Source organism: Lissotriton helveticus, chromosome 3_2 (genome assembly GCF_964261635.1).
Source record: "Lissotriton helveticus chromosome 3_2, aLisHel1.1, whole genome shotgun sequence".
In the NCBI taxonomy this organism is placed as follows: domain Eukaryota; kingdom Metazoa; phylum Chordata; class Amphibia; order Caudata; family Salamandridae; genus Lissotriton; species Lissotriton helveticus.
The window spans coordinates 47,609,364-47,636,298 of record NC_136062.1 but is presented as its reverse complement, the minus strand read 5'-3'; the positions used below and the strand labels follow the sequence as shown (position 1 = coordinate 47,636,298).

General features: G+C 42.9%; 1 protein-coding gene across 2 annotated transcripts in view; it reads right to left on the bottom strand.

Annotated features, from left to right (window-relative positions):
- Nucleotides 1–26,935, bottom strand: part of FBN1 (fibrillin 1) — a 713,526-nt gene that overhangs the window by 155,825 nt on the left and 530,766 nt on the right. For both annotated transcript variants that reach the window (XM_078684805.1, XM_078684806.1), the window contains exons 25-30: nt 25,432–25,557; nt 25,203–25,331; nt 19,616–19,741; nt 18,738–18,863; nt 16,774–16,896; nt 240–365 (exon numbers count right to left, since the gene is read on the bottom strand). In XM_078684805.1, the coding sequence (XP_078540931.1) occupies nt 240–365; nt 16,774–16,896; nt 18,738–18,863; nt 19,616–19,741; nt 25,203–25,331; nt 25,432–25,557 (756 nt within the window). The remainder of the gene's footprint in view (nt 1–239; nt 366–16,773; nt 16,897–18,737; nt 18,864–19,615; nt 19,742–25,202; nt 25,332–25,431; nt 25,558–26,935) is intronic.

Sequence of the window (26,935 nt, the reverse complement as noted above, 5' to 3'; positions counted from 1 at the left end):
ACATAACTATAATGTCACATATGCATATCTATAAATATTATCTGTGTACCTCTATATATTTGAACGTCATGCATATTTGACTGATTATACATTATGTGCATGCTGCTGAGTATATGTAATAAAGTGTCACCCATTGTGTCAGATAAAAACTGTCATATGAGTATAGCCATCTTTGTATAGACAACTGAATTTAAATGCTGTGTAGGTAGATTCTTTAAGAAATTCCAGGTGTTACCTACCTATACAAGTACGCATGTCATCAGATGCCATGAATCCATCGAAGCACAGGCATCGGTATTCTCCGGGTATATTGGTGCACTGGCCTCCATCGCAGATATGGGGATTGTTCTCGCATTCATCAATATCTACAGCAGATCAAGCAAATAAGAATAAGAAAAATGCATAATAATGTCATTTTACAAGACGGGTACGTTTACTTCCATGCTGTACAGTATACAGCTTTGTTTCTAATTACATAATTTTCTATCATTGAAATATCAATAGGAAAATCCAACAAACATTGTCGTCCTCGTGAGAAATGGGTGTAACCGGATAACATTTTAGTCAATTAGTCAGTCGTGGTTTGGGACAGAATGCAGCTGTACAAAACAATTATCGTCATCTCTAAGGTGGAATGCATCCAAAACTGTCAATCATGCATGACATGTTGGGCTTCCCTGGGCTGAACACAGTGCTGTAGGCATTAGGAAGGTTGCCACTATTTACAATCACTTAATGCTGGGGCTTAGAGTTCTGCTCAATAACCACATTTCTATGTCATTAACGGGAAAGGGATAAAGATTAATAGCAAGAGGTGGAAGCTTTCCAATAGCTGAGTCTAAAACACCAAATACAACTCTTTGAATAACAACAATCTGGTTTCCTTTGAAAATATCATTAGATTAGAGACCCATTGTGTGCGGTGCAACAAAATGAATGTTAAACCACCCACAACTGGATGTTATGGTTGATAAAAATGGAACTAGGATGCCCCCTCAACTGTATCTCCTAGCCCACATCCTACAGGTTCAACTTTAATGTATCCTGTTTCCACTTCACCGCCATCTCCAGTGTGTTCTTAGTGACACCACTACTGAATATCGACCACACAAATATTGTGATATGAGAATATCGTGGACAAAATACCAAAGACCACAATATCAAAGGGTAAGTGCATATAGAGGCAGTATAGATTTACTATTCCTAACTACACATCTACGTACCTTGATGGTATATATATCATCAAGGTACATATGGATAGGTATACAAAATCTATACTTACTTGCCTTTCGATATTTCAGTTTCAATATTTTCTCTTCGATATTTCTATACCACGATATTCTATCTTCAATATTCAGGGGGCACACCCTTCTCAATCTGGGACTTAATTCGAACTGGAGGAATCAAAGACACTGCTGCAGCAATAGTGCACTTAGTGACTTTTAAACATGTTTTTTTCCAGTGGCACACAAAAGTGTCCCTTTTAATCCCCTCAATAATCTGTGACTGAACAGATTTCTAGCACTGTCATGTGTACCAGCCTCCACTGGTCATCAATCAATCAATGGCCACTTATAGAGCTCACAGCTACCTCAGAAGAGGTGTCTCTGTGCTAAAAAACAGACTACAGGAACTGAGAAGCTCCAGATAATGCTCCCCCTGCCTAAAGAGACAGGTTTTTAAAGCCTTTGTGAATTCCTATTCTGTATCCAACATGGGCATGTGACTGAACAAGGCGTTCCACAGTTTGGCCATCCTTACTGTGAAGGACCTGCCTCCTTGACGCATTTTTGCGAAACGGGGTACATTGAGAATATACTGCTTATTAGATCTCAATGTCCGCTCCTGACGATATGGGATGAGCCTTGACCTAAGGTATCCTGGGCCTTTGCCCTGATAAGCTTGAAAAGCCAGGGTGAGTGCCTTAAACACAATCCACCTGGCTACAGGGTGCCAGTGAAGCTGTCTCAGATGAGGAGAAATGTGCTGGCGAAAAGGGACCCTACGGATAAGCCTTGCAGTCGCGTTTTGCAACGCCTGTAGTCTTTGGGTCAAATAGCCTGGCAAGCCGAGGTAGAGACAATTGGCATAGTCTAGTTGGGAAGTAGCAAATGGATGAACCATAATCCTATGGCTCTCTTCAGGCAGGAAACATAAGAATTTCCTGATAGTTCTCATTTTCACAAAGCAGGCCGCGAAAATATGCAGGACTTGCGCCACCAGGGCGAGATACTTCTCCTACCTCGCTTCAAGAATTTTAACAGAGTCCTTAGGGGTGGGCGGGAGACCCAGTTCCCCAGACCATCAGATGCCCGACGGAGGAGGAGGAGACGCACAACTAAAAAACAAGACCTCGGTTTCGTCTACATTCAGCAGTGGGCTTAAGCTGAGCCCTGGGGCACTCCACAGGTAAGTTATTTGACTGGAGAAGAGAAAGGGTGCAGAAAAATCAGTTTACCACCGTCTTCAAGATAAGACCGGATTAAGTCATCTGCCACTCCCTGTACACCCATATGTTCAAATCTTTCCAGCAGGATTGAGTGGGACACTGTATCAAAAGCCGCTGAAAGATCCAGCAGCACAAGCATGGCAGCAGAACCGCCGTCCACAGACATTATCACTGAATCGGCTAATTCTACCAATGCTCTCTCTGTACTATAGCCTGACCCGAAGCCGGACTGGGAGTCATGTAGGAGTCCCTTGGCTTCTACAAAGTTAGTTGTTACTGGGCCAATTTATCAAGAATTTTGGCCGGAGCAGATAGCAGGGAAATTGGTCTAAAGTTCCTAAGAACTTCGGGATCAGCATTGGGTTTCTTTAACAGTGGTAACAAATAGGTTTGTTTTCACAAAGCTGGAAAAATACCTATCTCAGGAGATGCATTCCAAATTTTGTTGAGTACGGGATTGAGCTGTAAGGCCAGAGACGTGAACCATCTAGCTGGACAAGGATCTTCCGGGAAAACGATTTTCATTTCATGAGTTCGACCAGTGTCTTCTCTGCTGTTACAGGGAGAGATTCCGAGAAAACGTGTGGTCTGTTATAAGGGACTTTGTGGTCCTTGCTTCTTAGGGATTCTGCAACTGGTGTAAATGAGGAATACAGCTTTAGTATTTTATCGTCAAAGAATTCTGACAGGTGAGAGAATATGGCCTTGGAGAGGTAAAAATAACAATCCAACGCTGTAGGATTAGTGAAGGATTGAATAATCCTAAAAATTTCTTTAGAAGAGTGTCCACCACTCTCGATACAATTGGTAAGATGTTCCCTCCTCCTACATTTTAAAAGCTTAAGGAAATTCTTCAGGTCCTCTTTGTAGGCACTTTTAGCTGTAGGCAGATAGGACTTTCTCCACTCACGTTCCATCGTTTTGCAGCTGCTTTTTTCCTGTCTGAGTTCAGCCGAGAACCATGGGGCAGAGGGGTGGTTCTGGCAGAAATAAATTACCTCAGTGGAGCCACCGTGTCAAGAGCAGATGTCAACCAGGTGTTAAAACATGTGGCGTCGCTGTCGGGAATGCCTAATAATTGTGGCATTGTTTCTTCAAGGACTGGGCCCAAGGAATTAGTGGTGACCCTGTTCCAGTTCCTCTTTACTTCTGTGATTTTAATGTTTGCCAACCTTTTAGTCCTAAAACGAAACCTGACCGGGACCAAAAAATTGTCCATCCAAACCATACACAGCGACTCCTCAACCCTCAGATCCTGCATATTAGAGCGGATGAGATCTAACACATGGCCTGCTTTGTGGGTGGGTGGTTGAGACCAACTGTATCAAGTTACAGCCATTAAGTGCTGATACAAAGTGTGCATCCTGAAGGCAGCTAGAATCATCAACATGTAGATTAAGGTCTCCCAACACTGTAAAATTAGCATAGTCTAGGGACATCTGGACGATAATATCAGCTCGCTTTGGCATCTGGCTGTGTGGGCAATCTGGCAGCCTAGAGAGCAACAGCCCCACAAAGGAGAAGGATGCAGCTATTTTGATGCAAAAAATTAGGCCTTCGATGTTACCTACGTGGCCCAATTTGAAGGTAGAAATCTCCAAGGTGTTCTTAAAAATTGTGGCCATCCCTCCCTCTAATCTGTCCCGCCCTCCCCTCCCCCTCCCCCCGTTGGCACACACAATTCGAAAGCATGGGGGATCGCGAGGGCCACACTGGGGTTAGTTCCTTTCCTAAGCCAGGTCTGTGTTAGGAGCATAATATCCCACACATTGTCTATAAGGGAATGGCAGATATCATCTGCATGCTTTGGTAAAGAATTGCAGTTGATAAGACAAGCTTTAATGTCAAAATGTCCTGAGTTCTGGTGCATGGAGTGAGCTTCTGTTTCTACATTTATCTCTGGCAGCACCTTAAGATTAAACTGCAGGCTGAGCAGCAGTACTCCATGCATCCTGCCCCAATGCAGTGCAAGGCATACCTGAGCACGGCTCTCCTTTCAAAGTCATGAGCCTATTGCGCCCATGTAATAACTTTGCCTCTATCCATTTGGGCAGCGTGGCTGACGCTGGCCGCGATCGGACGCCAGTCGGGTGTCTGCGATGCAGTGTGCATTAAATAGCTGCCGGGAGGGAAGCAGGCACCTAGATTACTAACCCACTCAAAATGGCGTCCAGATAGTGCCCCAGCGGAGAGAAGGAATAATGACGCCCCGCCGACGCTACAAAGAGTACAAGCCCCATTAGGGTGACCAACCGTCCGTAAATTTCATGGACAGTCCGTAATTTCGGCCGTCTGTCCGTTGTCCGTGAAGGATTCTTTAACGGACGCCATTTGTCCATCATTTTAACAGGGCACCGGTTGCCTCACCATAAAGCCGGCACAGCTTGCACCCACCTCCCTTCTTCACTCCGATGCTGCACCAAAGCTCCTCAGATACTCAGCAGCAATGGAGAGGCACAGCGGGATGGCAACCCTCACACCTCCAGCCCTTGATGACTTGTTAAGAGGTGCTCGAAGGCGACTGAGAGGGAGGGGCTGCAGGTTCAGGAGCAGCGGCATCTATTCACATGCAAACAGCCCTGAATGTGTCATGTCTCTGCTATTTAGAGGGGCCTTACACATTCCATTTCTACCGAGGGCCCCAAACATCCTAGACTCGGCCAAGATTACACCCCTGATTACACTGAGGCAGCATGTGCTTCTCTTCACCAAGCTTAATTACTGTCACTAAATTGTAAGCAAACCTCGGTTATTCAAACATGCAGTCTATAATGTAATACAATAAAGCATTGGCACAATCGCACCCTCACTGATCTACAAAGTATGGAGGACAATCAGTTCAATCAGTTCTCTTAGAGTATCTCCTGTAAGTACTGCATTTTCGACAGAGAGCCTGTCTTCTTGTTGTCTTGTGCAGGAGGGGGCGAGGAGCCCAAGATGATACTAGAATACTGCATGCCCACCCCTGTGCCCACCCTGGTGGATCATGTTCCCTCTCCTGTGATGGCTCCCGCCCTCCCCTCAGTGATGGCTCCTGTCCCCCCATGTGGTGGCTCCAGTCCACCCCCCGCCTGTGATGGCTCCTGCCCTCCCCTCAGTGATGGCTCCTGTCCCCCCATGTGGTGGCTCCAGTCCACCCCCCGCCTGTGATGGCTCCTGTCCCCCCATGTTGTGGCTCCAGTCCACCCCCTCCTGTGATGGCTCTTGTCCCCCCTGTGGTGGATCCTGTCTCCGCCCTGGGTGGCTTCTGTCCCAGTCCTGGAACGGCCCCTGCAGCGAGGGTGTAGTTCTTGATGGGCCTCTTCTCAAAAGGGCTCAGCTCAAAATTAATATGGAAAGGTGGGCGAATAAGTAAGTGAAGGGATGGGTGAATGGCTGGATGAATTAGTGAAAGGGTGAATGGATGAATGAAAGATTGAATACATGGATAATGAAAGAGGATGGATGGAATGATGAGTGAGGGGAAGGATGGAGAGAAAATGTAAATAGCTGGATGTATGGGTAGCTGGATGATGGATGAGGGGAAAGATGGATGAGGGGAAGGATGATGGATGAGGAGAAGGGTGGATGGATGAGGGGGAGGATAAATGGATGGGAAGGACGGATGGGTGAGGGGAAGGATGGATGATGGATGAAAGGATGGATGGATGAGGGGAAGGATGGATGGATGAGGGGATGGATGAGGGGAAGGATGGATGGATGAGGGGAAGGAAGGATGGATGGATGAGGGGAAGGATGATGGATGAGGAGAAGGATGGATGGATGGATGGATGGAGGGGAAGGATGGATGGATGAGGGGAAGGATAAATGGATGGGAAGGATGGATGGGTGAGGGGAAGGATGGATGATGGATGGATGGATGGATGAGGGGAAGGATGGATGGATGAGGGGATGGATGAGGGGAAGGATGGATGGATGAGGGGATGGATGGATGAGGGGAAGGATGGATGAGGGGAAGGAAGGATGGATGGATGAGGGGAAGGATGAATGGATGAGGGGATGGATAGATGGATGAGGGGATGGATGGATGAGGGGATGGATGGAGGGGAAGGATGGATGAATGGGTGGGTGAAAGGATGGATGGATGGTTGATGAGGGGATGGATGGATGATGAGGGGAAGGATGGACGGATGATGAGGGGATGGATGGATGGATGGATGATGAGGGGGTGGGTGAAAGGATGGATGATGAGGGGAAGGGTGGATGGATGGCTGATGAGGGGGTGGGTGAAAGGATGGATGGATGGATGATGAGGGAATGGATGGATGATGAGGGGGTGGGTGAAAGGATGGATGGATGATGAGGGGAAGGATGGATGGATGGATGGATGGATGATGAGGGGAAGGATGGATGGATGATGAGGGGAAGGACGGACGGATGGATGGATGATGGGTGGGTGAAAGGATTTCAATTCAACTTTCGAGCCCCTGGGAGAAGAGGATAGAAGACTAACGGAGGAGGAAGATACCAGGTGGGGAATACCGCAATTAGAGATTCCCCCCATAAAAAGATGGAGTGCCACGGCTATCAGGATTAAGAGTCTCTGTCTCTTCAGAGGATTAAGAGCCACGAACAGGAGGACATACTCTGATTTAAATGGAAATTTTCCTTTGATAATGGTCGTGCAACTAGCAGGATCGATTATTTTTTAATCGATCTTAGAGCATGGTCCAAATTAATAGACATGGCAGTTGTACCACGCTTGGAGAGCGACCACCATCCTTTGCATATGTCATTTCACCCCTACTATGAAGCTAATGCACCCATAAACAACAAAGAGATGATAACACAAGATGTTGTGTGTTCTAATAACCAAAGACATCTGAAATGGGGTACGCTGCTAGGGAATGAGAGGAAATTAGAACAGTTGAAAAACTTAGTAAAGGATGAGGTTGGTGCTATCAAGCTGCTCCATGGGAATTCTAACTTCGTGGAATACATGATGGAGGCCCACAAAAATTTGTTTATTAAACTTCAAAGCTTTTTTCTTAAAACAGTAGACCCAACTGCCCCTAAAAAATCCCAACCCGTTAAAGGCTGGTATGATAAAAACTGCAGACTAGCAAGGCAAAATCTAAGTATAGAACTGAAAATAGGAAATCCTATGGCCGTTAGAAAGGCAAGAGATATCTACAGGCAGACACAAAAGCAAGCAAAGAGACACTGGGACGAGGAGGGTTGGAGCGAGCTAAAACAGGCCTGCACTAACAAAGACTCAAAGCGGTTTTGGGCCTTAGTAAAATGGAACAGATGTGGGGAAGCAGCCCAACCACAAAACCACGTGTCCCAGGAAGGATGGAATGATTTTTTCCGACCTCAGTATGCCAGAAACCCGAGATATGCAGCCATATCTCTCCCAGAAACTGCCTTTTATAAAGTTCAAATATTTACTGAAAAGGAGGTTAGCCTGGCACTCGACTGCGTGTCATGCGGAAAAGCACCAGGCATGGATGGCATCCCAGCAGATGTTTTTTTATCCGATCGGCCATCATGGTGCACATATTTTAATTAGTTGGCCAATGCAATAGTCATGGGTGGAGAAGTTCCTCCCTGATGGAAAGGGGCTGAAATTATCCCTATATTTAAAAAGGGGGATAAAACGCTGGCAAAAAACTACAGACCCATTAGCTTAAATGACACCGCACAGAAAATAATGGGTCGTATGGTCCAGAACAAGTTACAGCAGTGGATCGTAGACCAAAATATATTGTCGCCATTCCAAGCAGGCTTTCGCCCTTTGACTAGCAGTGTTGACCAAGTTTTTTATTTTTTAGCCATCTATTGGAGAAATGTAACACTCCGGAATAGTAGATTGTATGCAGTCTTTGTGGACCTAAAAGCTGCATTTGATCTGGTCCCGAGAGAAAAATTGTGGGAAACTCTGGCTAATGTGGGAATTAGCGGAGAGCTCCTCACTTTACTTGTCCGCCTCCACGAAAATAATTTTGCAAAAATAAGGTGGGGCAAACAGGGGGAAGTGACGGCCCGTTTTCCAGTTGAACGGGGGGTGAGGCAAGGTTGCGTCCTGGCCCCAACGCTCTTTTCAATTTATATAAACGGAATTGTGGAATTCTTAAATAAATCCCCAACTGACGCCCCATTGGTAGCAGGTGTACACGTCCCCGTACTAATGTTCGCGGACGATACGCTTTTGCTATCACGTACGCCCAGTGGTTTGCAGAAAGCGGTGGACGCTTTTGGGGACTTTTGTGACAGCCGTGGTTTGGAATTAAACACCAGTAAAACCAAATTCATGTGTCTAAGTTCCAAATCGGCTTTCAATGGGGTAATAAAATATAAGGGTGAACCACTGGAAAGGGTAGATGCCTTTACTTACCTAGGCATTATTCTCCAACATGACATGAAATGGAAATCACACACTGACATGGCATTATTGAAATTTAATCAGCTAGCAGGTGCGGTCTCCATCAAACATAATACATCTTTGACAAGACCCATTAACTGTGCGCTCGAAATTTATAGCATGAAGGTACTGAGTGCATGCTTATATGGGTCTGAGCTTTGGGGATTTTCGAACCTAGGTAATCTGGGGCGGGCGGAAAATAGATTTATGCGAGGGCTTGTTGGGGCCCCGCAGAGTACCCCCATAATCCCATTAAAGATGGAATTAGGTAGGAGAAGCATTGAAGATATTGCTCGCCTACGTCCTCTGTTGTATTGGAGGCGCCTAATGGTAACCCCAGAGTTAAGTCACTATGTATCAGCTTTCCTTGATGTTGTGAAGTTTGACCGATTCCACTGCATTACTTGGCTAAAAGAGCTCCGGGGTACACTAGGGAAACTGGGCCTAGACCATTTGTGGGGTAACACGGATGTTGCCTTATTTCCAACAAAAAAGCAACTGAAGGACATATATTGGGATTCAGTGCATGCTACAATGTACCGTAAAGGCCTGCAATCCACCCTGTCATCTCGCTTCTTGGACTTTAAACAACTTCCATCATATGAAAAATATTGGGATTTAATAGAACGTCCGTTTGACAGGAAATTATATTTCCAATTTCGTGTGGGAACACTCCCAGTGAATGCTTTTAGACAAAACTGGTCCTCATCGCAGGATGCCTACTGCGATTATTGCAAAAATCAAATAGAAGACATTGCAAGGATGGATGGATGGATGATGAGGGGAAGGACGGACGGATGGATGGATGGATGATGGGTGGGTGAAAGGATGGATGGATGGAGAGTGGGTGGGTGAAAGGATGGATGGATGATGAGTGGGTGGGTGAAAGGATGAATGGATGGATGAGTGGGTGGGTGGATGGTGGGTGAAAGGATGGATGAGTGGATTGGATGGTGGGGGGGTGAAAGGATGGATGAGTGGGTGGGTGGATGGTGGGTGGGTGGATGGTTGGGTGGATGATGGGTGGGTAGGTGGATGAGTGAAATGATGGATGGATTGATGGATTGATAAGTGCAAGGGTGAATGAATGGACGTATGAGTGAAAGGGTGGATGTAAGGATGGATGAGTGAGTGAAAGGGAAGGTAGATGGACAAAAGGATGAATAGATGTGTGAAGGAGTGAAATGAAAGATGGATGAGTGATAGGGTCAATGGATGGATTCATGAGTGGATGAGTAGATGGATGGATGGGTGGGTGGCTGGATGGATGGAAGGAAGGATGGCTAAGTGAAAGGGTCGATGGAGAGAGAAAGGGAGGATGGATGGATGACTAAAAGAGTGGATGGGTGGAAGGATTAGTAAGTGAAAGGATGGCTGGATTGGTGAAAGGGTAAATGGCTGAATGGATGAGTGAATGGATGGATGGGATGAAGAGTGGATGGATAAGTGTACAGATGGATAGGGTGAAAGGGTGGATGGATGGATGGATAATGGAGGATGAGTGAAAGGATGGATGAGGGGATGGATGAAGGGATAGATGAGTGAAATGATAGATGGAAGGATACATGATGGATAGGTTTGCAAATGGTTGAATATGTTTGGAAATGGCTGGGCTTACTTATATACTATTGCGCGACCTCTGATGTGTCTGTAAAACGTACCTATTGTCCTGAAGTTTTGTCCTGAAGTTTGACCTCCTGTCCTGAATTTGTGTCCTGAATTTTGACCCTTTGTCCTGAATTTTTACACTCACCGTCCTGAATTTGCACCAATGACAGTTGGTCACCCTAAGCCCCATGACAAGGCTTGTCATGATCTGAACTCCTGAAGGCTTTGCCACATGACTATATCACTTTGGAGGTCTTGTGAGAGTGCAAACCCCACCTCAGTCTTCCCCATCAGGCCCTCTCACTCTCATTCAATCTTTGGCATTGCTGCAGCCTGCATCACTTCTCATATCTATCACCGTTTTCATCTCAGGGATGAACTTTCTTTTGGTGTCCGGGAATCACCAGCAGACCCGTGACCTCTTTCACGTTTCTACAATTCTAGCCCCCTCAACCGATGCCCGATGTCTATGATCAACTTCACACTCTTGAACCGCCATCTCGTTATCTATCATTTCTACATCTTTTTTTCTCATCCTGGGTATCGTTTTCGATTCTGAAGAGGCAAGAATACCCCTCCTGCCTTTCTCCAGTCCTTGTATTTTAGAATGGAGGTCTTCTCTGGTAGGCCCCACCTCTTCCCACAAACTGTGTGCTGCCGATTGTAAACGTGATTTAGTACTGAAACAGGGAGGTGCATACGACCTGAGCACACAGACTGCAAGCATAACGTCAAGACAGAGATGAATGCCTTCTGTCTTGACACTGTGTGCAGCCTGTGTGGCGCGTCTTCTCCTGCGTGCTGATAAAACCCCTGCCCGCTGCTCCAACATTTCTGCTTCGTGTCCAGTGAGCCTTTGCCAAAATGTCACATTCCCAGCTGAGCTCGATTCGTTTCAGCCTTCCCACTGTTTCCTCATTTCAGCTGCCAGGCAGACATACTTTCCAAGAACGTCCCGACAAGAGAACGATTCTTCTGCCCACACACGTCAGGATCTCGGAGCCCCTTGCAGCATTCTACCTTGCCACAATGCGCACACGCCACGCGGAAGGGCTACGTGCGCAAAGACGACACGGGTCGAACTGAAGATGAAATATGGGAGGGTTCTGAGGAGATACTTGGACCATGTTTACATTTTGGCACATTCTTAATGTTGGAAGCCTGTGTGTCCGCACTTTGATGAGAACCAAAGACTGACTGACAAGCCCAGCTAATGTTCTTCATTACAAGACTCGAAACGTCCGCTCTACACCAGTGCTTAATTTGAGCTGGTGGTTTCCAGTTGTTTGAACTGGCACTTAATTGTCAGCAGGGGCGCTTATCACAGTCTGCCACATGGCGGCACTGTCTGTCTAATTTAGAAATGAACATAAAACAGTTATTAATTGGGTATACATTAAAAATGAAGATTACCTGCCCCCAAGCCATTCTTATAGCTTGGGCATGGAATAGTCTGACTGTCACTCTAGTAGGAATGTGATGGTAAGTAGTGGTGTTGGTGCTGTCATTGGCAGCGCTAGCAGGGGCAATGGACAGAGCAAGCTGCAGTGGTCTCCTGAGTAAGGCCCTGGCACTTATTTTGTTACAAATTAAGCACTGCGTGTGAAAAGAGTCTCTTACGAAATCTTGTACAGGTTAGCTCAGCCTAGCTCAGCCAGCTGTGACTTACTTCCCCAATAGGTAGAGCCCTGGGAGAAATGATATTTATTCCTTTGGAACCTCTCCCTGAGTCGCTGGAAGTGTTGACTAATGACCAACCATTAGTGAACAGAAGAGAATAGCTTTATTTGATTGGCTGGATCAACACTTATTCTGCTCAAAGGATATGCATATTCCGAATTTCATGCAAATACTTTATAGGAGATTTGAAAAAGCAGTATCCTTATAGGCACTGCATTGGAAAGATAGAGCTCAAAAAAGGACATCTGATAAGGAGTGTGCACCATTACAGCAAATACCACTATATGAGCAGACGCAGCAGAACATGCTTCAGGGCATAATTTCAAAAAGCTGGGTGTATAATGAATACTGACCCCAGAATATTGTGGTATAAGAATTTCGTGGACAGGATATTTTAAGGGACAAAATATCGAAAGGTAAGTACATATAGAGAAGTATACATTTTCCTAACTCCCATCTACGTACCTTGAAGACATATGTACCGAGTGAGTATATTTGTGTGGAGAAAGGTGTAGAAAATCTAGATTTACACCCCTGTCAATAATTGTTTTCAATTTGTTACCCTTGATATTCTGTCCTAACGATATTCTGGGGCGCACATCCAAAAACATCATTTTCTTTCATTTTCGCTTCAGAACTAGTAGATAAACAGATCAACAATGCTTGATGTGTTGCTGCACCTACTACTTACAAATGTTGTTTTATGTGTCTCCCACTCCCAGTTCAAAACCAGCCTTGTACTGTGATGTGACGGAGGCCAGTTTCCCTCCATATGAATAACCTTCACTCTTCCTCATCATCAGAGACAAGTGTGTAAAAAGTGTCAGTGGCTCAGTGAGACCTCACTGCTAGCAGCGATAGTACACAGCACTCTTCAGTAGCAGGACCCGGAATTGAATGAAAGGTCACTCACTACCGCCAATCATGAACAGGCCACATGTCTTGTACTAGGGAACAGACATCGGGTCCCATCCGGTTACCACCGGTGCGCTGACCCGTCCCTCGGGTGCTCGCACCCTATATCGAGGCTTTGAAATATGTCGCCTATTCTTAATTCAAGCCTGAATGAGAACACTTGTTGATTCGGATTTATCGAAAGAAAAGCATGTTTTAAGGGCTGCATCTGGACTCGTGAAATCAGATCCTGTGGCCACCCTTCACGTTGTGCTGTTGCTAGGCAACCGAACAGCAATAACAGTGGTTTTGCTAGCGCGAGGGTGACCTCAAGGATTCCTCATAAATCTGCTTTACCCTTTTTTTAAAGTATGTTTTACGTACTTAGTCGAAAGCACTATCTGCTTGCATTCTTACATTACAAACATCTACAAACATCTACAAACATCATAAATTTAAAGATGTCCCTTGCACATACTTTTTTCCAAACACAAGGCTGCGCTTTTTTGGAACACTGGTTTAAATGGCTGTTATTTGAAGTGTGCCATAAATATTACCTACACTTTGAGCAAAAAAGTGATGTGCACTAATAGTGGCGGCTCCTCCGCGAACGCTGGCCCGCATCTTTGGGAAGTCCCCTGTTGAATTGTTCTCCACAAGACAGTCATGTTCTAGGGTTTGTAGAATTGGCCCACCACTGAGTGATATGGGTAACGGTGGGGATAGGATTGCGGGGACGCAGCAGAGACAAACAGGCAGATGCATAAAAAAAAAAACGGTTGCAAACGGGCAGATTCTCAGAATCTGCTTCTTTGCGCCGGTATTTTTGCATTTGGGATGCATCATCCCAAATGCAAAAATCGCAATTTAAGTATTCTCTAAATTGCGATTACTTAGATTGCGATTGCATTTAAGGATTTGCAATTTGAGATTCCTTAAATGCAATGCATTAAAGTAAAAAAAAAATGTGATTTCGCTAATAGGGGGCGCAAATTACCATGAAGTTCAATTTCATGGTAATTTATAAAAACCCTAAATAAATAACTTTTGTGCCCTTAGGGCATGTGTGTGCGCAACATATACGCCCAGATCAATTTCAGGGGTGCAACAGGGTGTCCTTTTGACAACCTTGCACCCTGAAATTGCATGCGCAATTTGCGAAAATCTATTGGTACTCACAAATTGCACATGCAAATTCCCATTCATTCCTATGGGAAGCCACTCCTTATTTGTGACTCGCAATTTGCGAGTCGCAAATAAGGAATGTGTAGGAATCACTATTTTTACAGCGATTTCTAATTGCATAGGCTTTTGCGAGTTCTTAATTGCGATTCCTTAATTATCACAATTAAGGACTTGCAAAATCCTACCTTGATGCATGTGCCTGTAAGAAGCCATTTGAGAAGTATTTAGTTGACAGTGCACCCACGAGGGAGAGGATGTGTATGGAAGTACACGGGTAGAGGAGAATATTATAGCAGGCAAACAAGGCCTAGCTTGTTAAGTTTAAGGCTATTAGAAGATCGGGTCAGGCAACATACACTTGGTTAGTGGGTCAGAGAAACGGCAGGCATTGCTCCATTGTGATGAGTCATGGACATTATCAATTGCGAGTGTGGGAGGTTGCAGACTATTCTCTCCGGGGCGTGAATGGTGAGGCTGTGGCTGGGTCAGAACTAAGTTAGAAGTCAGTTGATGAAAGTGGAATAGTTGGTTCTGAGGTACATTGCAGTGCATACGGAGCAGAAGTTACTCGAGGACAGCCTTACGTGGCTGCGTGAGAGCACTGCAGGAGCCAAAGGGTAACTCCTTGCTCCACAACCACTGTTTATGGTATGCAGGATGGCACCTGTAGAGTCGGAACCGTGGGACACTCCTACATTGCGAGAAGATGGCTGTGGGCATTGCCACAGTGGGAATACAAAGGGATAGGGCTGCACAACACAGCAGTATCTGGGCTGGGACGACCAGGCTTGACATGTGGCCAACGGAGGCCAGCCGTACAGGAGGCGCAGCAGTGGGGAGGAAAACCAGACACAGGACTCGTACACTGAGGGGTCAATGACCTGGCAGTCTTGGGGTGGACGGACAAAGTGGGGCCATGCTAGCTGGCCTAATAGTCAGTATCAGATTGATCAGCCCAGTGGACAACATATGGTCACAGATCATAGTGCGTCGCAAATAGAAGTGGGTGGTGGACCATTGGGCTGTGGAGAGGTCCAGGTGGAAGCGGGACATCTCCATGGCAAAAACCTGCAGGGCAAACAGCTGGGGATTCATGAGACATAGCCTCAGGAACCTCAGGATGCCAAGCGACGGAAGGGGTACACCTGATATGGGTAGACATGGGAATGTTCCTTATCAATATAGTCAGGGTGCTAGAGCAGCCAGCAATCTTGTAGACGAATGGTCGAAGGGGGAGCTGCCAATGATTGATGAACCGCCGGCATTGTGGTGGAGACAGCACGCAAAGACAAACAGAAAAGATCAGGAGCTCAGTAGAAACAGTGGCTCAAACAGTGTTCTTGGGATGCCTCAAGGCACGGGCACTAGGAGTAGGCGATTGGTCAGCAAAGGTCAAAGAGTGGCTCAAACAGTGTCCTTGGGATGCCTCATGGCACGGGCACTGGGAGCAAACGTTTGGTCAGCAAGGGTCAGGCTTAAGCGGTCACAGACCTTGCAGCCCAGGATGGACCGGACAGCCACTCACACAGGTCGCAGTAGCAAGGGAAGCCTATAAGCTACAAACACAGGACACCTGCTAAGGGGCCATCGTATGAGGCTGGGACAAGTTGTGCTGTTAAAGTACTAGTAAGTACAATGTCAGTGTAAGTACTGTCCATTTATGCTTTGTATTATAATAACTAAGTGATGTGTTTTGATAAACCATGTGTTATACAAGATATAATAAACTGCGGCCTCTTTGCTCCATAAGTGGTTTCCCAGTGTACTCAATGAAAGTGTAAAGTGCTCAGGTCGGCTGGGAGGGACAAAGACCACTCGCTCAATTGGGAGGGGTTTGAGTTTAAGAATCTTCTCTCCCAAAGCTGGTAGCGTGCTCAGGTCTGTGCCATGGTTGGAGTGCTTCAGACTGATACAGGGTTTCCTCAAGCCCTTATATACAGGTACAGGGTCCAATTACTCAGCAGTACTCAGCAGGGCTGTTTTCCCTTATCATCAATCATATCTTCAAACATGCTTTCGCCTACTTTCTTTACTTTCCTTGCTCACTCTTTTTTATCCTTAATCCCTTCATCTTATATTCTTTTTTCTTCTTCGTTTCTTTTATCTTTTCTATATTCTAAAATTGCACCTTCCTTTAGCTCTTCTCTCCACCTTTATCCCCTTTCTTCACCTTCCATTTTCTGTGGATTTTATTTTCATCTAACCACAGCAAAAAGCAGCTGCACCAACCTTCAGTTCCTGCCGAGGGAGCTCTTCTTATACAGCACCTTTACTGTGGAATGAATATACTCCAGGTAGACTCCTACAAGCAATCACTCCAAAATTCTTACTCTCACTTGATCTGTTAGCCGTTCTGCTTATTGTACATTAGGATCTGAGTCAGTGCTATTGGGTATCTGCATACAATATGTATGTTAGATCATATGTATGCTTCACTCTGCTCTACATTATGTACAACTGAGTACATATTAATAACTTTTAGAGACAAAAAGAACGTTTATTATAGCTTGGGGGCTCTCTTCAAAGTAAATTGTACTTTTTATGACCAACACATTTAATTTCCGTATGTTTTGAAGCTTGGAAAGGAACTTACCTGTGCAGGATCTTTGATCGGGCATTAGGGCAAATCCTGTTCTACAACTGCACTCGTAGCTACCTTCGGAGTTCGTGCAGAAGGTATCACAGCCGCCATTTATGATTCCGCATTCGTCAATATCTGAAAGAGAAATAAATAGGCAGTATTATAGAGACCGATATTGGTCTATATGTGACGCCGATGTTCGATAAGGCTCTTCTTTCTTGATGCACTTTAGCCATCCTGCTTATCATTCTGCTCGGCCTTTATCGTACATTGCGGCCACGTGCCTTGTAACTTGCTTCCTCTTACATTCCAGATTGTTGTGTAGAAATACTGCTTCTGATACATATAGGCAAAATTAATGCCTGCTCTAAATTTAATAGTTCATTAGAACTAATTTTAACCACACTTTATTGCAATGCTAGATAATAGTAGTAGCTCTTGTGGTTGATATTTAAAGTGAGAAATACCACATCCTGCAATGTATGTTGATGTGTGGGAAATTTTTAAAATACAACGTCATCAAGGAATGTGAAAATGATGATTCTCTCAAATGCGCAGACACCACAAATAAAGTGAGTTTCCAATAAAGCTAACATTGAATCTCATAAAGACACTCTACAGTCACCTCATCTGACCCGTGAGCCCTGATTATGAGTTATCTGGAGCAGAATTACTGCATTCCAGTCTCCATGATTCAGGCTGGGCTGCTGTTCCCACAGTCAGGTTTCCAGATTGGTAAAACACTGGACCCTATTTTTCCAGCCGGTATTTCTGGTTGGAAAAATTACGAGGTTCTTTTTTTTTTGCTCCCCCTTCGAGAATTTATATTTCCCTTCCCTCCCCTACTCTCCACACCGTCTCCCTGTACCCCAACCCCACTCTGGGGCAGAAGCATACATTTACCACCTGCCCACCGCACGTGGTAAATGTATGTGCAATTCCCCAAGGAATTAGGAATTCCGGGTGGTTTTACAAACAATAAATCTGGACCCACATGGTGAAGATGTTTTATGACATGACTGGCCAAGGTATGCCAAGTAGTTTTTCTGAATATTGCTACAGTTCTATGGTCTTTGAACAGTTTTATATATAAAATTTAAGACCACAAAATTGAGCAACCATTAAATAAGTTAATTTTGTGAGTTTTTACCCTCTGATCATAAAAGTTGTTTTGGAAAGTGGAGAAGCAACTTGACCAGCATTTGATAAACGTCGCACAGTTGATCTTTTAAATAAATGGGTCATGCAAAAGGTTTTTTCCCACCAATCAAGTGTTGAGATGCTTCCCAGATTGAATATTATTTCGTCCTTGTGAAGATGTTGCCACATCCCAAGGTGCTTGTCAGTACATAGTAAGATATTGTTCACTGTAACAGAACCCATCCAAGTTGTAAAAATGATGCAGAAGTTTTATGTGTAAATGTAGCTTTTGCAGAGCTTTTCCGTGCATAACGGCAAATGTATACAGAATTATCCTAGGCAAGTATACCCTTCGCTGAGAATTTCTATGCATAATTGCAATGATTAGGAGTAAAACTACTACTATTTTTCCTACTATTTATACTACTAAAAATCCTACTATTTTTTTGTGATGCTTACCTTACAAAGGAAGGTTTGTTAGTCTTAAATCACAATATATGGAATAGAAAATGCTGCATAAGGCATAGATGGAAAGAAATATGTTTTGCATTATTAGTAAAGGTCGGAATGTTTTCCATTGTTCATGGTTGCAAAACCTCCAATGTTCTACATCCCTGTAAGGAAAAGCTTAATACTAAGTTGCAAATCAATATTGTTGCGAATAAAAATGGGAAAACAACTATTTTTTTTTTCAATTCACCCTTAGCATTCACTTATTTTGGAAGTCAGCTGCCAAAAAGTAAGAGGATGAAATAAAGTAGCACTTAAACTTTTATTACTGTCTATTTGGATCTGTGTACGTTTAACAATGTGTGCTTTCAATTTTGTGGACTTACCAATGCAAGATAATTTGTCTGCTGTAAGATGGTATCCTTGATCACACGTACATTGATAACGTCCGACTAAGTTTACACACCGGCCATTTTTGCAAAGATTGGCGCTTAGCTCACACTCATTAATATCTAGAGGAAGAAAATAAAACACAAGATAGTAAATGCATGCTTGTATGCAAACATGTAAGAAATCATGTTATCATGCATACATCTGGTATTAAATGAACTTCATGACTTGGTGTTTGCTACCTTTAAATGTTTTTTTAAGGCAGAATCTTTAAGTCTGAGTCTAATTTTACAGTAAATATCAGAGCTTACAAACTATGGACGTTAATGACAGCCTTAAATGAATTTAGTAGTTGCTACAGACTGCACACCATTGATGGCAAAAAGAGAGGCTGGTGGATATCCAGTTAGTGGTGCTGGTGTTATGGAAGTGTTTAATGCCACATGATTTAAATATGGCTTTCCCTGGCACACTGCTTGTGGTCATACAACTAAAACAGAATTCATCTGTAATTGCTTAAGGCATTTGTAGTTTAGCATTTGTCATATAAAGCCACATTCTCAGAATGTAACATGTGACTAATACACTAAAGCAGAACACTCTCCCCTTTAGTCATTTATGCTTTATGCGTATCATATGCTACTCACGTGTACTCAGAACACAAGATTTCCAAATATTGTTCATTTGAGAAATGTAGTTAGTGCACTTGTGGGACATTTTTACAAATGCATGTTGTCACATGCCAGCTGACACAATGTTCTTGCTTTTCCTTTACTTCTTTCCATTATTTATATTTACACAACTATCACAGGTTTCACCTTTTCCCGAATAGAAACTGCCTGGAAGTAACCACAGAAAAAGAACATCCTTGTACCTATGCAGGCTGAGCCATCCAGGGCCACGCTGTGTCCAGGAGGGCAGTCACATCGGAAGCTTCCTTCAGTGTTGAGGCAAACACCGCCTCTGCAGAGAAGAGGGTTTCTTTCACATTCATCGATATCTGCAAAAAGAGAACAATATATGGATGATTCGAGCATTTCATATCCAATCTTAACGTGTTTTGAGAATGTTGTTTAGGGCCAGGGAAAGTAGGAGAACAGGCAGCATCTGCGCATAAGTGCTTTGCAGGAAATACTGGAAGGGTCTAGCAGGAGATCTCTGTTGTCAAATTATCTTTGTATGTTGTCTTTGAATACCTCCTGTCATTAATTGTCATTAGTAGTGCATGCATCCATATTTAAATGAATGGATGATTAAAAACTAATGGCTACATTTACATGTGGTCGGTTGTGATTGGGGGCAAGGTGAAAAGGTGTAGAAATAGCCAGTCTAAGGTAAATCTGTAATATTACGAGAACAAAGCTATTGCAAAATTGGTGTTAGTGTGGAAACACTTTAATTCTGCCAATCCAACACCCAGGGGCTCTTGAGTATTACAGCCAGTCCTTCCATCTCTGAAACAGTCAACAGCTGATTTTTAAATTGCCATGAAGCTAGTCATGCTATAGATCCTCAGAAACAGCGGGTTAGAGATGTGGGGTTTCAACCTAAAAGCACAATATGAATGAGCAGTGCACACAGGCACAGCCTGCTGCTTTACTGGAAGCTAACTGTGCCCCCCTCCCTTCTTCCTCTAGGCATATGCTGATACACTGATTGACAGGAGCCATGTTTACGAATTAGTTCAAAAGTTTAGCCTCCCAATCACATTCTTTTAATGTGTCTGAATTTTCTCGTGAATTCATCCTCTTTTTTTTATCTTTGAAATGCACGTTGACATGCATTGAAATCTTTGATTCACTTCTATGGAATTAAGATTTTTATTTTTTGATCATACTATTTTTTTCAATTTATTGTGCCAGTTTTAAATTATAAGGGCATTCTTGTCCCCAACATATGGCATCTCAAGTAATACTCCTTACAGTAAACGTTCTCTGATAGTTGCCTAGTACATTAACTAATAAAGAGTTGTTATTGTTTATTATTGAAATATTTAATTGCTTCTTCTATTTTTTGCTAGGTAGCCTTTTGACTGAGAAAGATTCATTTGAAGCCTCCTCTAAATTCCAGATTTATATCCCTGCTGTAAAAATATTTTTTTTGATAATAAATGCTTACATTTACCCGCTCGGAAGTAGGAAAAAAGAATCAATTGAAAATATACTGAGTCTCATATTTGTGTTTTATTGATTTTCATTCTGCTTTTGATACGGTGCAGAGGAATATTCTATGGGATAAGTTATCAAAACTAGGAATTCCAACTAAACTCTTGAGAGCGATTACATTGCTGTACACGAACACTTTGACAAGAGTAAGGTTGGGCTAAGGCACAACCATCTAAAAAAAAGATTAATAACGAACGGTTGAAAACAAGGTGTGTCTTGGCCCCAATCCTGTTTAATTTGTATCTTGCTGATATTTCTTCAGAATTGAATGACATTAACTTACACATTCTCCGTTGGTAGCTGGTTTCAAGGTCTCCCACCTATTGTACGCCAAGGATATTGTTCTGCTGAGCTACACAAAGGTGGGGATGCATCAGGTAATTAGTTAAACTGCTTTGTATGCTTTGTCCCAAGGGTTAAAGATCAACTTAAACAAGACAAAAACCATGTTGGTGTCAAGGGGTATAGCAGCTCGCCCTATACTCGGTATAGAAGGGTCCGTGCTGGAGTCTGATCTAGAGTATAAATATCTGGGTGTCATACTAGACGCGAGGGGCTCATTTAAGAACCAGTGTGATGCACTATAAAGAAGGAATCATTCTTTAACTGTAGCATTTGCTTTCCTCCTGAATAGTTTAAAAGGGCTGTCCCTCAAGCCACTATTACAAGTTATGTCAGCTAAACATGTTCCATCTTTGATAAACAGTGTGGAGATTCTAATAGGGTAGGTTGATAACAGCATAGATAAGCTTGTGGCAGGAATGTATTGTTGCCTGTTTAATCTCCCTCAGAAGGCATCGCTAGCACTTAGAGTTTGGGTTTAGAAGACAGTACTTAAACAGCTTAGGGCATATTTGAAATTCTGCCACAAACTTGGAAATTATAATAATTCCACACTTATGACAGTTGTTTGGGAGGCAATAAGTGATCATAAACACACGCAGGCCCATGAATATTTTAATCTGGCTTTATCTACATTTAAGGCAGAACAACTAAGGGCCTTACCCCTCTCTCAGTCTGCATTTAACAGAGTTATTAATGGGTGCAGTAAAAAAATGTCATCACTATTTGGCGAAAAGATCCCATGCATGGATGGTAACTGCAACATATGGTAAATCAAACCCTCAGAATTATCTAGGGGATCAGAATGGCCTAAATGTTAGACTGAAGCTTATGAGACTCCGGCTTGGCGATTTTCAATTTTGCAGTGACGCACCAGCTTGGAAAAAGAAAGGTAGTGAAACGTCATGCCGCTTCTGCAACTACAAGAGAGAAGATATTTGCCATATTGTTTGTAGTCGCCCAGCTCTATCAGCTGAATGCAGAAGTCTGTTATAGGAGGACATTAATCACCAAGCTATATAAACATGCTGCCAAGCAGTAATAGCCTGCTTGCAGGGAGAAGCTTTACAATATAGTGGACGATTTTTAAAGTTCGTTGATATAGCAGAGGGGTAACTGGTTAATAGTGCCCAGTAAAGTGCTCTTATCATAATTATTATATTAATTCATGCAAAAACACCTAGAAGGGTAGATAGACAAATTACTTAGAAGAACAGGTAAATCCTAAACGAGTGAAGCAAAGTTTTTAATACAAGAGTAATTGGAATACCATGAAATAATTAGGGCTTTGCATTGGCAAGCCTTACGTAGATCTTTTAAAAGAGGCGCTTTGTTCCTTAAATCTTGCTTGTAGTAGGTTCGCTCTGTAAAACCAGGTGTTAATAATAAACAAACTAGGACTCTGTATGCTACACATTATGAATGGTTAGATCCACTCATACGGCCACATGCATCATTGTTGCCGTTTGCGTTTCCTAAATTGCGAAAATTAAGGAATCGCAATTCAGAAATCGCAAACGGCAATGCATGAAAAAATCGCAACTTTTTTTGCGATTCCTTATTTTTTATTATTTGCGATTCACAATTTGCGAATCGCAATTAAGGAAAACCTTCCCATTGATTCCTATGGGCTAAAAGGCCCCTAGGAATGAATGGGAAGGCATTCACATTTTGCGATTTTCAATTTGCGAATTCGCAAAATGTGAATGCAATTTCAAGGGTGCAGGGGGGGTCCAAAGAACCCCTCCCTGCACCCCTGAAATTTAACTTTAAATGCAATTTACACACACACATGCCCCAAGGACATGTGTGTGTGTGGATTAAAACTTTCAAATATGTAACTTGTGCATGTTTGAAAGTTTTCTGTAAATTAGCATGAAGTTCAACTTCATGCTAATTAACCCCTTCCAATTTGCGAATTCGCAATTTAAAAATTATCATGCATTGCATTTAAGAAATCTCAAATTGCGATTTCTTAAATGCAAACGCAATTTGAGAAATCGCAACATGGTTGCGATTCCATAAATTGCGAAAAGCATGATGCATCCAAAATTTGAGAATTGCATTCGCAGACGGCCGAAAATTGCGATTCGCACCGTTTGCGAATGCAATTCTCAATGATGCATGTGGGCAATAGTGTGTTGCAAGTTAGTGCCGAAGAGAATAAATGGGGTACTGTAGGTAGAGGAAACAGTAGGCGGATTGTGTCATCAGTAAATGCACTTTACGTGTAGGTTTTTTACACATTTTATTTAAATGGATTGAGTGTTCTTACTGTGGGACTAACCCTTATTTTAAATGTGTTTTTTTATTGTTTAATAATGGTAACATGTATGAAATGTGTATAAATGTGTTATATTGTAAGTTTTTATTAACTGAACAATACATTTTCATTCATTCATTCAATCCGTTTTTTAAACATCAAGATGGACAAGCTGGTATTGCACAGCAATCAAGATGATGATGTGCTGAGCTTCATGTGTTCACAGTGGTGGTTAGAATGAGCTCAATGTTCATAAATGTAATATTATCATAGCTTCTCTAAACAGAGTATTCTGTTGCTTCTTTGGCAGCATCCAAACAGATTGTACTGGCACAACTCTGCTGGGTGTGGCCCAGTGGAAGTCAGTGCCCTGAAGTGGATGAGGTACCACAATTCTAACTCCTTCAAATTTCTCACTGTGTGTGCTTTTATGGTTTAGTACCAGTATGCTTCATTATTTGCTTTTCCTATCCTCATTTCTAAACCCTTTGGTTTTAAGAGGAGAGTAGATTAATGACGGTAATGCCTTAATGGACTTCTGGGAGAGGATTCAATTATTTTCCAATCCTGATGCTAAAGGGTATTATTTTCATGTTGCTATAACACAGTATTAATGTTACATAATGCATAATTTCTCAACAGATCACCAAGTTCGCCCATTCATAGAGTCAGCGCATAATGGCACTTAAAAGTAGCCTGATACTTCTTAGACAACACAGAAGAAATTTGTGCATATAAAAACAGAAAGGTTAATGTGGTGAAAGGCACTCGTTAGTGGCCACATATATTTCTCTTCCTCTTAGGTTAGGTTGAGAAACAACTTAATCAATATCACTCTGAGATTACCTAAGTGGCTTATAGCACTATAGAAAACCCTAAATATGATAAACTAATCTATAAAACAAAAATATAATAAATGGCATACATTTCTTCACTCCAGAAGGTTATATGGAAGAGTCAACTATTGGATTGCAAGGCCCAGCAAGCCCCATCAGGAACTAGGGAAATATCAAGTCACGTAGGCACACCTACATGTGGAAGTAACTACCACCGACCCACAAGGGTTCTCTCCAATACCGCACCCTCATTGATTTTCAAGTCACAGTGAATCCACTAGAGATGTATGTGTGTGTGTGTGTGTGTGTATATATATATATATATATATATATATATATATATATATATATATATATATATATATATATATATATATATATATATATATATGTATATATATATATATATATATATGTGTGTGTCTGTAAAATAATGAAAATAATTGTCATTGGTTGGCAACATGAACCGGTGCTCCGTTGCCTAGCTCCGCATGTACAATCAACATGATAAAAAAGTATGTGCATGCTAGTAAATTGAAACTGTCTCTTCCCTCACTGTCTACTTCACCCAAGGTATCTTAAATACAGGCTCTCGAGAGGGCTACATTTGACCTTGGCACCATGTACATGTACACATTGGTCTAAATGTATAGTTTAGTGTGTTCCTCATGAATATAGATGAGGGTGGTTTTATGGGTCACTGATGTAATATATGAGTTGGAATATTCAGGTAGTGCCCTTAGCTCATCTGAAATATTTCTCAAGCCTGTTGGACAGTCAGACATCTTCAAACACATTAACAGCCTGAAGTTTCTATGTAAGTGTAACTGTCTAATACGTGTCGCTTAAACTTACCCATGCAGTTTTTCATCATCATAAATCCACTTTCGTATCCCTCAAAGCAGTCACACTCGAAGTCCCCTGGAGTGTTTATACAGTTGCCTTGGCCACACAGGTCGGGAGATATCTGGCATTCGTTGATATCTACAAAGGACCCAAAACAGGTGGATATTAGCTTCAAAAAGCATTTTTGTATTTCTAAATCTACATCGAAAAGTTGAAGGAGCGTTGTGAATTCGCTTACCTGTGCAGTTCCTTTCTTCGGAATCTATTGCAAACCCATTGTCGCATCTGCATTTGAAGCTCCCAATGGTATTTCTGCACTTCCCATGCGTGCACAGACTGGGGATCATTTTACACTCGTTGATGTCTGAAGGAGGAGAGGAGTCGCCATGGTTAGTACCACATACCATTTGTGACCTCTACTTCACATTCCTCTTATGTCTTTCAAGAAGCTGCTCATGGTTCAAGTCTTTAACATATGTGAGGGGGCAGGTAGGAATACAGATAGGGGTGCTGAGATGAACACAGACCACGGTAGGGATCATTGAATGATCCAGGCTTTCAGTGCACTCAACTTTTCCTATGGAATTGTGTAAAGAGAACATATTGTTAGAAAACTCGATGAAACAAGTGTGCTGCACTTGACTCTGAAATCCACAAGGAGGTCAAGCGTGGGCCTTACTTGTGATGAAAGTGATTCCCGTACTCCCTGTTAGAGCACAGAGAACAGCCCTTTCACCTCACTACTACAAGGATCCCATATCAGGACTGCTCTACTGGGAATCCAGAGGCTAAAATTAAATATGTTAGAATGTCCCCATCCACAGCCAGCTTATAATGATTACAACATTGTTTTACATCTCTTTCTGGATTTATAGCTAAAGGAGTCTACTCACAGCAATCGAGACCATAGTAAATCTCCTAAACCGTTGAGAGTTAAACCCTTTTAATGGGTGTCTGGGATATAAATAGGAATTTTATAATAGTTCCATAGCATTGCCAAGGTGTATGCGCTGTCAGGCCTCTCTCTTGAGTAAATAATGGCTTTGGACTTCTTTTGCAAATATGTGAAGGTATTTACATAAGTTGTAAAGCAGACACTTTAAAAAAGTGAGGCACTCAAATTAAACGCCTCCAGATTGGATGCTCAACGCAGAAAGTATGCCTTGTAGGAAGAGTATTAGCCACGGTTGTGCTCAAAGTTGGGAACTAAATTTAATGACTATTTTTGCATATAAATAGGTACCAGCAAATAACGTTTTCATTTTTATTAGGATGTCTTGCTATTAAAGAAGAATTTACACGTGGAAATTATTTTCTAAACAGCAGAGCCCCATTGCATAATGGTGGCCCACTAGTTAATGGACCTGGGTTTCTTGCACTTGGTATAAAATGCTCTGAGCAAATTTTTACTGAAGGTACATAAGCCCAACAGGGCCTAGGTTCGCTGTTTCAGAGCACCAGCTGATTGTGTGCTGCCAGATACTAACTGCCCTTGGCATGAGAGACAGGGAGTGGCCCCCACAAAAGAGGTAACACCCCAGCTGGCTGACCTTCTAAACCGTACTGGAAGATGGCAACTTTAAGACCATCATAGCCTCGCTGTTTTCAAGTCTGCTCTTCACCTGACAGTGGTGGAGTTCATTCGCACAGGGCTTTGTCCATTGCAAATGAGCTCTGCTATGTGCGTAAAGGAACGCGCACACCTTACGTTTCAACCCACCAACTGTACTGGTCTCGTGCAT